Source organism: Nansenia antarctica (assembly GCF_963989245.1).
Source record: "Nansenia antarctica genome assembly, chromosome: 2".
Taxonomy (NCBI): Eukaryota; Metazoa; Chordata; class Actinopteri; order Argentiniformes; family Microstomatidae; genus Nansenia; species Nansenia antarctica.
This window is the reverse complement of record NC_137675.1, coordinates 1,948,748-1,961,247: the sequence shown is the minus strand read 5'-3', so window position 1 is coordinate 1,961,247 and position 12,500 is coordinate 1,948,748. Positions and strand designations below refer to the sequence as shown.

At 45.6% G+C, this 12,500-nt stretch overlaps 1 protein-coding gene across 3 annotated transcripts in view; it reads right to left on the bottom strand.

Annotated features, from left to right (window-relative positions):
- exoc3 (exocyst complex component 3) overlaps positions 1–12,500 on the bottom strand; it is a 29,625-nt gene that overhangs the window by 8,590 nt on the left and 8,535 nt on the right. For all 3 annotated transcript variants that reach the window (XM_080524393.1, XM_080524395.1, XM_080524394.1), the window contains exons 5-8: positions 9,000–9,191; positions 8,135–8,445; positions 7,261–7,378; positions 1,791–1,916 (exon numbers count right to left, since the gene is read on the bottom strand). In XM_080524393.1, the coding sequence (XP_080380519.1) occupies positions 1,791–1,916; positions 7,261–7,378; positions 8,135–8,445; positions 9,000–9,191 (747 nt within the window). The remainder of the gene's footprint in view (positions 1–1,790; positions 1,917–7,260; positions 7,379–8,134; positions 8,446–8,999; positions 9,192–12,500) is intronic.

Here is a 12,500-nt window from a genome sequence, read left to right as displayed (position 1 = left end):
GTGGTTCTCAACCTTTTTGGGGCCAGCGCCCCCCTGTCCATTATCCAGGCCTCTTACCGCCCCCCATCAAAAAAGTTGGCTTATTTTCTTCCCTAAATATGAATGTTGATTAATATTCTGTGTTATATAATTTAAAAAGCATGTCACTGAATGCCAAATAATAGATTGGATTTAACTGGGCAGTTGGAATATCATTATCATTAGTTTACCAGAGAGCAGAAAAGCCATGTGAATGTGAATAAAAATGCTGTTTCTGAGTGTTAAACAAACTCAGACAACATCAGAGAATACAAACAGACCGCTAGGAACAGCAGCAATTTCACACATGTCCGATGCAGAACAAACAGTAGGATGCAGAACTGTACATTACAACTAACATTGTTAGTTTTTTTTAAGTGTGCTGGTGTTGCATTTCTCCAAATTGCTGTTTTATGATGCTAATATTTATTCATTTTTGATTGGACTTTGGGGGGGTGGTGTCACAATATGGCGGCAAACGCTAGGGGGCTATTATTTTAATATTTTATTTAGTATTCTATGGTATTATTTTCATAAACTGACCACTTCGAATTTCTCATATCAAAACATTTCAAAACATAACAAAGTTCCAAAGTTCAGAGCTCTGCGCTCTGGGAGCGCTCAGAGATGGGCGCTCTGACTGAAAACACGGTTTTGTCCGAGCGAACTGACCGTTCGTGCATTTACGAACGTACCCGTAATAACACTGCTGACAGCTGATCAATACAAAAGATGCTGCAGCTGATGCGTTCGTTTCCAGGACATCACAAGAGAAGCAACATATCACAAAAAAGCGATCGTATATTTTAGTTTGCAAACACTTCGCAATGCTAACCTCAGAAGGGCACTAGGGATAACATCCACAACAACACTTAACAGTAATACATTTATGTAATATACTGTGATGAACTTGCGAGGGGAGGGGACATTCGTAGCTGATTTCTCTAGGTTCGATTATTGGTCAGCGACAGAGAGCTTTCAGGACTGGTTTATTACGATCGCTTTTTTGAGATAGGTTGTTCCTGCTGTGATGTTCTGGTATGGTGGTATGGTATTAGCACTCATTTTAACTAAATTAAATAAGCTGTATTGAAAGGAAGCGAACGAAGCGAACGCAACAATTACAATGAGCCCACAAACTGAAACATATGTCACTCAAGCATAGCCTACAAGGAAAACACTCATAGAAGTTGGGCATTGGTCAACATGATGTTACAGATGGGATGAACCGGGGTTCTTTCTATCGTAGCATAGTATTGCAATTTCTGCACTGTACATGAACTGTCAAGACTCTTCTACAATGCAGCTTACCCAGACACATTGGAAACTATCAAAAGCTCTGCCTTTGCTAGCTGAGTTTTTAGCTTCTCCATCTTCTTGATGACACTCACTTTAATTTTTTTGGGCGCTGCGCTACGTGTGTCTGCGTCACAGAGCCCGGCCAAGTTCAGAGCGCTCAGAGATGGGCGCTCTGACTGAAAACACGGTTTGTCCGAGCGAACTGACCGTTCGTGCATTTACGAATGTGCCCGTAATAACACAGCTGTTTTTCATGAGAAAAATACTTTATGCGTGAACGCCCCCCAAGAACACCTCAACGCCCCCCTTTAAAAAATATTTGTTCCAGCGCCCCCGATGTTGTCTGAACGCCCCCTGGGGGGCGGTACCGCCCCCGTTGAGAAACGATGGTATATGGGGTGTGCTTGGGGATGATAGTCAATTTTCTACAGTAGGCTTGTTCATGAGGAGGAAGTAGCTGTGTGTGTGTGTACCTGGAACACGATAGCAGGCAGGGTGGTCTGGTAGTATCCGTCCTGGTCGGCCTCAGGCTCCGTGTCCTTCTGCCAGTCCTTCCTGTCCGTCTCCAGGGCCTTCCTCAGCCAGCCTGTGATGTTGGACTGGAGGGGGGGCGGGGGGGGAGAGAGAGGTGAGGGGAGACAGGGAGAGAGAGGGGGTGAGAGAGGTGAGGGGGGGGAGGCAGGGGGTGAGAGAGGTGAGGGGGTGAGACAGGGAGAGAGAGGGGAGGGGGGAGGCAGGGAGAGAGGGGGGGTGAGAGAGGTGAGGTGTTTCATGAGATGTTTCTTGCGGGAAAGCTCGGTGACAAACGGTTTGTTTACCGGCATTCAGAGGTGGGAAACGCTGGTGGTGGTACCTCCCCAACTACCTGCACTAACCCAGCTGGTGGACGTGCCTCCCCACCTACCTGCACTAACCCAGCTGGTGGACGTACAGTACCTCCCCACCTACCTGCACTAACCCAGCTGGTGGACGTACCTCCCCACATACCTGCACTAACCAGCTGGATGTAATTAGCACAGGAAGGAGAACTCATTAGTGGCATCATCATTTTAATACTATACTGCTTTTTTTGTTCAATACTTTTCTCTGTGTCATTCCACTTTATTGATTTATTAAAAAAATAAATAAAAAAATGTTAATATCAATTTCTGGTGTCATTTTCCTATGGATAGCTGCAATGGAAATATGTTGAATTAAAACATTGTTGATGTGTTGAATACGTATTGGCCCTAATGTGTGTGTGTACTCACAGTAAAGGTGTGTGTGTGTGTGTGTGTGTGTGTACTCACAGTGAAGGTGTGTGTGTGTGTGTACTCACAGTGAAGGTGTGTGTGTGTGTGTACTCACAGTGAAGGTGTGTGTGTGTACTCACAGTGAAGGTGTGTGTGTGTGTACTCACAGTGAAGGTGTGTGTGTACTCACAGTGAAGGTGTGTGTGTGTGTGTGTGTGTGTGTGTGTGTGTGTGTGTACTCACAGTGAAGGTGTGTGTGTGTGTGTACTCACAGTGAAGGTGTGTGTGTGTGTGTGTGTGTGTGTGTGTGTACTCACAGTGAAGGTGTGTGTACTCACAGTGAAGGTGTGTGTGTGTGTACTCACAGTGAAGGTGTGTGTGTGTGTGTGTACTCACCAGGGTTTCCGTTAGAAAAAATTGCCGCCGGACATCGTGTCCGGGAAGATTTCGATTTACCGGACAAACGTGATATATTCCGGTCATCATATTAAAATATAAAAAAGAAAAAAAAAAAAAAAAAAAAAAAAAAAAACTAATATAGCTGTTTGTCGCGGTGATTACTGTTGTGTAGCGGCCTATATATGCCATTTAATGTCTATTTCTCATCCGATACGATTAGATGCGAGCTATATAATATATAATAATATAACATGATTCGCATGCGCGCTATGCCATTATGTCCAGCGCTGAACGGGCGCCTCACTGGGAACTGAACAGACAGCATCGATCAATGAACAGACTCCACATTACGTTAACTGAAGTTTGTTAAATTGTTTGGGATTAATGTGAGTTTTCTATTTTCTCTTTCCAGTTTTACCCTTTTTTTTATCAATAAAACAACGTCATTTCTATAACCAGGTCTCGCTGGTTGGGAAGGCATTTCGTTTAGCTGCCTGTCAAATCATACTTAATCGGACTCGGGAGTATGTCAATGAGGAGAACATAACTGTTTATTGAGAAACAATAGGCAGGCTGGGATACGTATATAAAGAAATACCACAATGTCTAGATGTATAACATTTTATTGAACAGTGCAAGCATGTAGGCTTCTGGCGTGACATCGTACCCCTAACGTTCTTAGGGCTTGTTTGAAAAGCTTAGACTGAAAGTTAGTGCCCTGGTCAGATTGTATAACAAGAGGAAGACCGAATGTGGAAAAAAACGTTGTTAAAGCTTTCACCACTGAGCTGGCTGATATGTTACGCAACGGAACAGCTTCGGGAAAACGAGTAGCAGCGCACATAATAGTAAGCAAATACTGACTTCCACTTTTAGTCCTAGGCAAAGGTCCAACACAATCAATTATTACACGTTCAAATGGCTCCCCTATAGCAGGAATGGGATGCAATGGTGCGGGTGGAATGGATTGATTAGGCTTACCCGCCATCTGACAAGTATGGCAACAGCGGCAGTGCTTGGCAACATCCGCCTTCAGTCCGGGCCAAAAGAAATATTTCAATATCAGCTGATAAGTTTTAGTTATACCTAAATGTCCTGACCACTGGCTCTCATGTGCTACAGATAACACCTGTTGTCTATAACCCACAGGCACAACCACTTGTTTTACAGTATTCCACTCACAACCATTTGCATTAGGAGGAGACCATTTACGCATTAATATCCCATCGTTAAGGAAATAAACTACGTTGCCCCCTATTTCAGATTCCTCACTAGCTGCATGTAAAAAACATTTGTTTAATGACTGATCAGCTACTTGAGCGACACGCAATCGCTCGCCGGTTACAGGCAGAGATAGGCTGTCAGCGGATGGTATGGTAGGACTCGGGGAGGATGGTAACTCTACCACTTTCTCCCTGGGAGAAGCTGAAACAATCGGGTTCTCATCCCTTTCAGAAAAGGCTTGCATAATCACACTATCACAGAGAGAAACATCGCTATCCTCCTCTCTGCCTCGACTCGATTGTGCACGAGTTATAGCGCACACCGGAAACAACCGCTGTTTCGCATAGGCAGCCTACACATTAGGAGTCATCATCATGCCGGTGTCAAATCATATCATAATAAAATAAATACATAGCCTATATATTCGTCTTTTTTAAAATAGAAGGAATCAGAATGTGAACTTTAGCGAATTGTATTCAAATTGTGCTTAGAGGGAATTATTTTCACCGGACATTTATGTCCGACGAGTTTTCAATTTGTCGGACTTCAACAACTTTTACCGGACAAAGTCCGGGAATTACCGGTTAACGGAAACCCTGGTACTCACAGTGAAGGTGTGTGTGTGTGTGTGTGTCTACTCACAGTAAAGGTGTGTGTGTGTGTGTGTGTGTGTGTGTGTGTGTGTACTCACAGTGAAGGTGTGTGTGTGTGTACTCAGAGTGAAGGTGTGTGTGTGTGTGTGTACTCACAGTGAAGGTGTGTGTGTGTGTGTGTGTACTCACAGTGAAGGTGTGTGTGTGTGTGTGTGTGTGTGTGTGTGTGTGTGTACTCACAGTGAAGGTGTGTGTGTGTGTGTGTGTGTACTCACAGTGAAGGTGTGTGTGTGTACTCACAGTGAAGGTGTGTGTGTGTGTACTCACAGTGAAGGTGTGTGTGTGTACTCACAGTGAAGGTGTGTGTGTGTCAGGGTTTCCGTTAGAAAAAATTGGCACCGGTCATCGTGTCCGGGAAGATTTCAATTTACCGGACAAACGTGAGATATTCCGGTCATCATATAATATAGCTGTTTGTCACGGTGATTACTGTTGTGTAGCCTAGCCTATATATGCCGTTTAATGTCTATTTCTCATCCGATACGATTAGATGCGAGCTATATAATATATAATAATATAACATGATTCGCATGCGCGCTATGCCATTATGTCCAGCGCTGAACGCGCGCCACACTGGGAACTGAACAGACTGCATCGATCAATGAACGGACTCCACATTACGTTAACTGAAGTCTGTTAAATTGTTTGGGATTAATGTGAGTTTTCTATTTTCTCTTTCCAGTTTTACCCTTTTTTTATCAATAAAACAACGGCATTTCTATAACCAGGTCTCGCTGGTTGGGAAGGCATTTAGTTTAACTGCCTGTCAAATCATACTTAATCGGACTCGGGAGTACAACTCCTCCTCCGCCTTCACTGTGAGTAAACTGACTCTGAGAATGTCGTCACGTCACATTTTATACCCTATATGTTGGTTGAAGTGCAACATCTCAGCTTTCAGGGACAGTTGGAATTTTTTCGATAGCACAAACCGTTTAGAAATTACGGTAATTACAATGTTGGGTGCGGATTTGTGCCGGCAGAGGTACATTTCGGCGCAGAAGGGTTTTAAGAGGGAATTATTTTCACCGGACATTATGACCGAAGAGTTTTAAATTTGTCGGACTTCAACAAATTTTACCGGACAAAGACCGGTAATTACCGGTTAACGGAAACCCTGGTGTGTGTGTGTGTGTGTACTCACAGTGAAGGTGTGTGTGTGTGTACTCACAGTGAAGGTGTGTGTGTGTGTGTGTACTCACAGTGAAGGTGTGTGTGTGTGTGTGTGTGTACTCACAGTGAAGGTGTGTGTGTGTGTGTACTCACAGTGAAGGTGTGTGTGTGTGTGTGTGTGTGTGTGTGTGTACTCACAGTGAAGGTGTGTGTGTGTGTGTGTGTGTGTGTGTACTCACAGTGAAGGTGTGTGTGTGTGTGTGTGTGTGTGTGTGTGTGTACTCACAGTGAAGGTGTGTGTGTGTGTACTCACAGTGAAGGTGTGTGTGTGTGTGTGTACTCACAGTGAAGGTGTGTGTGTGTGTGTGTGTACTCACAGTGAAGGTGTGTGTGTGTGTGTGTGTGTGTGTACTCACAGTGAAGGTGTGTGTGTGTGTGTGTGTGTGTGTACTCACAGTGAAGGTGTGTGTGTGTGTGTACTCACAGTGAAGGTGTGTGTGTGTGTGTGTGTGTGTACTCACAGTGAAGGTGTGTGTGTGTGTGTGTGTGTGTGTGTGTGTACTCACAGTGAAGGTGTGTGTGTGTGTGTGTGTGTGTACTCACAGTGAAGGTGTGTGTGTGTGTGTGTGTGTGTGTGTACTCACAGTGAAGGTGTGTGTGTGTGTGTGTGTGTGTGTACTCACAGTGAAGGTGTGTGTGTGTGTGTGTGTGTGTACTCACAGTGAAGGTGTGTGTGTGTGTACTCACAGTGAAGGTGTGTGTGTGTGTGTGTGTGTGTGTGTGTGTACTCACAGTGAAGGTGTGTGTGTGTGTGTGTGTGTGTGTGTACTCACAGTGAAGGTGTGTGTGTGTGTGTGTGTACTCACAGTGAAGGTGTGTGTGTGTGTGTGTGTGTGTGTGTGTGTACTCACAGTGAAGGTGTGTGTGTGTGTGTGTGTGTGTACTCACAGTGAAGGTGTGTGTGTGTGTGTGTGTGTACTCACAGTGAAGGTGTGTGTGTGTGTGTGTGTGTGTGTACTCACAGTGAAGGTGTGTGTGTGTGTGTGTGTGTACTCACAGTGAAGGTGTGTGTGTGTGTGTGTGTGTGTGTGTGTACTCACAGTGAAGGTGTGTGTGTGTGTGTGTGTGTGTACTCACAGTGAAGGTGTGTGTGTGTGTGTGTGTGTACTCACAGTGAAGGTGTGTGTGTGTGTGTGTGTGTGTGTGTGTACTCACAGTGAAGGTGTGTGTGTGTGTGTGTGTGTGTACTCACAGTGAAGGTGTGTGTGTGTGTGTGTGTGTACTCACAGTGAAGGTGTGTGTGTGTGTGTGTGTGTACTCACAGTGAAGGTGTGTACGTATTTGCTGAGCAGGTCGTCCACCACCTCCTGGGGCAGCAGAGGCTCCAGCAGGCTGACGTCACACTCCGCCCTCAGCTCTGGATGCCCCATCATCTCCTCACTACACGCACACACACACACACACACACACACACAGTATCACATTTCTGATACCGTTAAACTGTCCCCAAATGTAGCCCTGGTGTACAGTATTACTGTAGGATTAGACATCACTCTGTAGGGCTTAGAGTCGGCAATTTCAAATGCTGATTTGCTGATTTTATACACACACACACACACACACACACACACACACACTCCTGCTGCACGCCATGCACATATACATGCCTGTTACATGCGTCTCAGATGGCATGTCTGGGGAGCGTTCCGCTTCTTTAAATATTCAGCTAATTGCTCTTTACACTGAGGCCAGGTTCCATTATCACACACACACACGCTCTGGAGAGGACTGACTGACTGACTGACTGACTGAGAGACAGAGAGAGAGAGAGAGAGAGAGAGAGAGAGAGAGAGAGAGAGAGAGAGAGAGAGAGAGAGAGAGAGAGAGGAGAGAGAGAGGGGGGGGAGGAGGGAGGGATAGAGAGGGAGAGGGAGGGGGGGAGGGATAGAGAGGGAGAGGGAGGGAGGGGGGGAGAAAGAGGGAGAGAGAGGGAGGGAGGGAAGGAGAGAGAAAGAGAGGGGGAGAGAGAGAGAGGGGGGAGAGAGGGAGAAAGAGAGACAGAGACAGAGGGAGAAAGAGAGACAGAGACAGAGGGAGAGAGAGAGAGAGACAGAGGGAGAGAGAGACAAAGGGAGAGAGAGAGAGACAGACAGAGGGAGAGAGGGAGAAAGAGAGAGACAGAGGGGGGGTGTCTACCTCTTGTAGGTGTTGAGGACCCAGGTGAGCAGGGAGACGATCTCGTTGGCCTCCAGGTCCTCCCCCGCCAGCTCCTGCACCTTCAGGGCCACGGCGCCGTGGTACAGGCCAAAGAAGCGGTGGAACATGTTGTAGTGGGGCGGGAAGCACTGGGTCATCAGGTTCCTCACCACCACCAGGTCGTCCAGGACGTACTTCCGGGTGAACTCCAGCAGACGCACCAGCCACATCTTGTCCGACTTGCGGGTCTGGAGCTGGGTGCCCTCGATGCGCGTGCTCACCGTGGCCTCCAGCTTCTCAAACATGGTGGCCTTGGTAGTGGATTTAATAATAATAATAATAATGATGATAACTTTTATTTGTAGAGCGCTTTTCCTGCAAACGTCGCAGCTCAAAGTGCTTTAATCAAAGAGACAGAGAGAGAGAGAGAGAGAGAGAGAGAGAGAGAGAGAGAGAGAGAGAGAGAGAGAGAGAGAGAGAGAGAGAGAGAGAGACAGAGAGAGAGAGAGAGAGAGAGAGAGACAGAGAGAGAGACAGAGAGAGAGAGACAGAGACAGAGACAGAGACAGAGAGAGAGACAGAGAGAGAGAGAGAGACAGAGAGAGAGAGAGAGAGAGAGAGACAGAGAGAGAGAGACAGAGACAGAGATAGAGACAGAGAGAGAGACAGAGAGAGAGAGAGAGACAGAGACAGAGACAGAGAGAGAGAGAGAGAGAGAGACAGAGAGAGAGAGACAGAGACAGAGACAGAGAGAGAGAGAGAGAGAGAGAGAGAGAGAGACAGAGAGAGAGAGAGAGAGAGAGAGAGAGAGAGAGAGAGAGAGAGAGAGAGAGAGAGAGACAGAGAGAGAGAGATAGGTCCGCACCTTCCAGCCCTTGGGGCGTCCTGGGGGGATGAACCCCGTCTGCTTCTGGCGGTCCAGGGTCCGCCGGTCGATCTTCTCCTCGCGCTCGATCACCCGGACCACCGACACCAGCATGGTGGGGTCCTGCCTGACCGTCACCATGGCCCTCTGCAGCACCATCCACAGCTGCTTGGCCAGCGACTCAGACAGCGCCTGGGTGGGGGGGGAATAGACTCTTACTAGGCTGAGTAGAACCTCTAAAGCACAAAGAGCTTCAATCAACTGACTCCAATGAGGGACAGACTCCTTTTATTAAGCAACGTCACATGAGCAACATCAGAGAGAGAATGGCAGACAGAGAGAGAGAGAGACAGAGAGAGAGAGACAGACAGAGAGAGAGAGACAGAGAGAGACAGACAGAGAGAGACAGGGTAAACTACAAAGTTTAGAGTCAGCCATAAAAGACTACCAGAACTAGGGCTGCAACTAACGATTATTTTGGTAGTCGACTAATCTGTCGATTATTTTTTCGATTAGTCGTGTGGCTTTTCGCTGCGCGTAAATGGCGACGCAGAAGCATAAATCCGGCTTAACTAGCTATCTAACCTAACGTTACGCCAAGCTACAGCTGCTCACAGAGCTAGTTGATTGGCTAGCTAGCATTGCTGGCTAGACTACAGACAGCTCACGTTAGTAGGCTACGCTTGGCGCTGTTTATCTTACAGACAGCTCGCTGGTGGACTCAACATAATTGAAATAGCATTCACTTATCAAGCATCATTCATGATCATCCACCATGACTACCTGGTATTTTAATAGCGACCACCCCTCACTTCATTTCATCTCGCGTTCTCCTGGCTTCAACATGGAAAACCCCTGCTACGTAACGTTACATACAAGCGCCTCTGTCTGTCACATGCGTGCCACAGGGCAAATAAATTAATAGCACAAACGCTCATAGCATGTACAGCCCTGTCCATGAGACGTTGTTTTCCAACATGTAACAGTAAAGCTAACATAAACATTACGACCCTAACAATATAACGTTAGCCAGTTGGCTAACAACGTTAGCTAAAACTTACCCAGCTGATTCTTGCATGGCTCCCGTTTAAAAAAAAAAAAAAAATGTTTGTATATATATTTTTATGCGATTAGTCGACAACACAATTTCACGTCGACGAATTTTCGTAATCGATTAGTCGTGGCTAGTCGACTAATCGTTGCAGCCCTACCCGCTAGACTCTCCAATTACACTAAAGGAAGTACAGGACAAAATAAATTCACTCGAAACTAAGAAGGCCTGTGGTGTCGATGGCATCCTAAATGAAATGCTAAAATTCACAGACGTCAAATTCCAATTGGCTATATTAAAACTCTTCAACATTGTCCTTAGCTCTGGGATCTTCCCCAATATTTGGAACCAAGGATTGATAACGCCGCTCCACAAAAGTGGAGATAAATCTGATCCAAATAACTACCGTGGGATCTGTGTCAACAGCAACCTTGGGAAAATCCTCTGTATGATCATCAACCACAGACTCCTACATTACCTCACTGTAAACAATGTCCTAAGCAAATCCCAAATTGGTTTTTTACCAAAGTATCATACAACAGACCATATATTCACCCTCAGCACCCTAATTGACAACCAAATAAACAAAAACAAAAGGAAACTATTCGCCTGCTTCGTAGATTTCAAAAAAGCCTTTGATTTAATTTGGCACAAAGGTCTGCTATTCACACTGTTGGAAAATGGTGTTGGAGGAAAAACCTACGACATCATAAAGTCAATGTACACTAACAACAAGTGTGCTGTTAAGATTGGCAAAAACCACACAGACTTCTTTTCCCAAAGCCGGGGGGTTAGACAGGGATGCAGCTTGAGTCCAACCCTCTTCAACATCTATAGATCTATATCAACAGTTTGGCAAAAACATTAGAGCAGTCTGCAGCACCTGGCATCCCCCTAGTAGACACAGAAGTCAAATGTCTACTGTTTGCTGATGACCTGGTGCTGCTGTCCCCAACCAAAGAAGGGCTACAACAGCACCTCGACCTTCTATACCAATTCTCCCAGACCTGGGCCTTGACAGTGAATCTCACTAAGACGAAAATTATGATTTTCCAAAAAAGATCCAGCCTCCAGCACCACAAATTCAAATTCTTCCTAGATACAATTGCCCTAGAACATACAAAGAATTATACCTACCTCGGCCTAAACATCAGCACCACAGGTAGCTTCAACAAAGCTGTGAACGACCTGAGAGATAAGGCAAGGAGGGCTTTTTACGCGATCAAAAGGAACATCAAGTTAGACATCCCTATTCAAATCTGGCTCAAATAATTGGACTCCGTTATAGAACCCATTTCCCTCTATGGTTGCGAGGTCTGGGGTCCACCTGCCAACCAAGATTTTGCAAAATGGGACAAACACCAAATTGAGACTCTGCATTCAGAGTTCTGCAAATCCATTCTTCGTATCCAACGCAAAACACCAAATAACGCATGCAGAGCAGAATTAGGACGATACCCACTAATTATAAAAATTCAAAAGAGAGTGTTTAAATTTTACAACCACCTAAAAGAAAGTCACCCTGACACGCTCCACAACAAAGCCCTTACCCACAGAGAGACTCTAGGGAGATGCCCCCTCAGCCAGCTAGTTCTGGGTAAGGCTGCCACGATTAGTCGACTAGTCACGACGACGTCGACTACCAAAATCGTTGCCGACATATTTGGTAATCGCCGTAGTCGCATGTTTTTTGGAGCTGAAATAAGCTTTTTTTTTTTTTTTTGCCTAGCACCAGGGGAGCCCCCCCTCCCAAATTTCGTTGTTTGGTACCTGTACTATATCAATGACAATAAAGACCATTCATTTCATTCGATAAGCATTCGTTTTTCTTCCCTGAAGCTGCCACTGGCTAGCGTCTCCCAGTGTCTTTGATGTACATGCGCAGTGTCGGTCATCCGGGGCACACGTGACTTCCCCGGAAAAACAAACAGAGAAATGTCTTCCTGTCCTCGTACCAAAGTGTGGGAGCATTTCAACCACAACGTTGAAAAAAAGAATGTAAAATGTAAAATTTGCAAAGCTGAACTCGCTTATCATGGCAGCACGTCTATGATGCGCGAGCATCTAAAAAGGAAGCACGTTGTGGCAGATGACGAGGAAGACGATGGCTCGTCTCGGTAAGCTAGTTAGCTTGTTATTGGCTAACGATATCGTTACGTTAAAAGCCTTCTTACATTATTTTACGTTGTCATCAAAGCGATACTTATCAAATAGCTAAAAATGTTGTCTTAACGTTACAGTGCTAAGAAGGCGCGTTCTACTATGAGATGAGTGAAGCAAAGCAAAACTTTTGTACTCTGTACAAGTATTTATTTTTGTTTTTGTATTCTTTTGGTTGCCTAGTGCCTAGCCTACCTCATTTTACTCAGCAGTTTGCACCCTCTACTACTCTTTACATTACATTACATGCAAGTGATGCCAGAAATAAATCTGCAAAGTTCATTAAAATA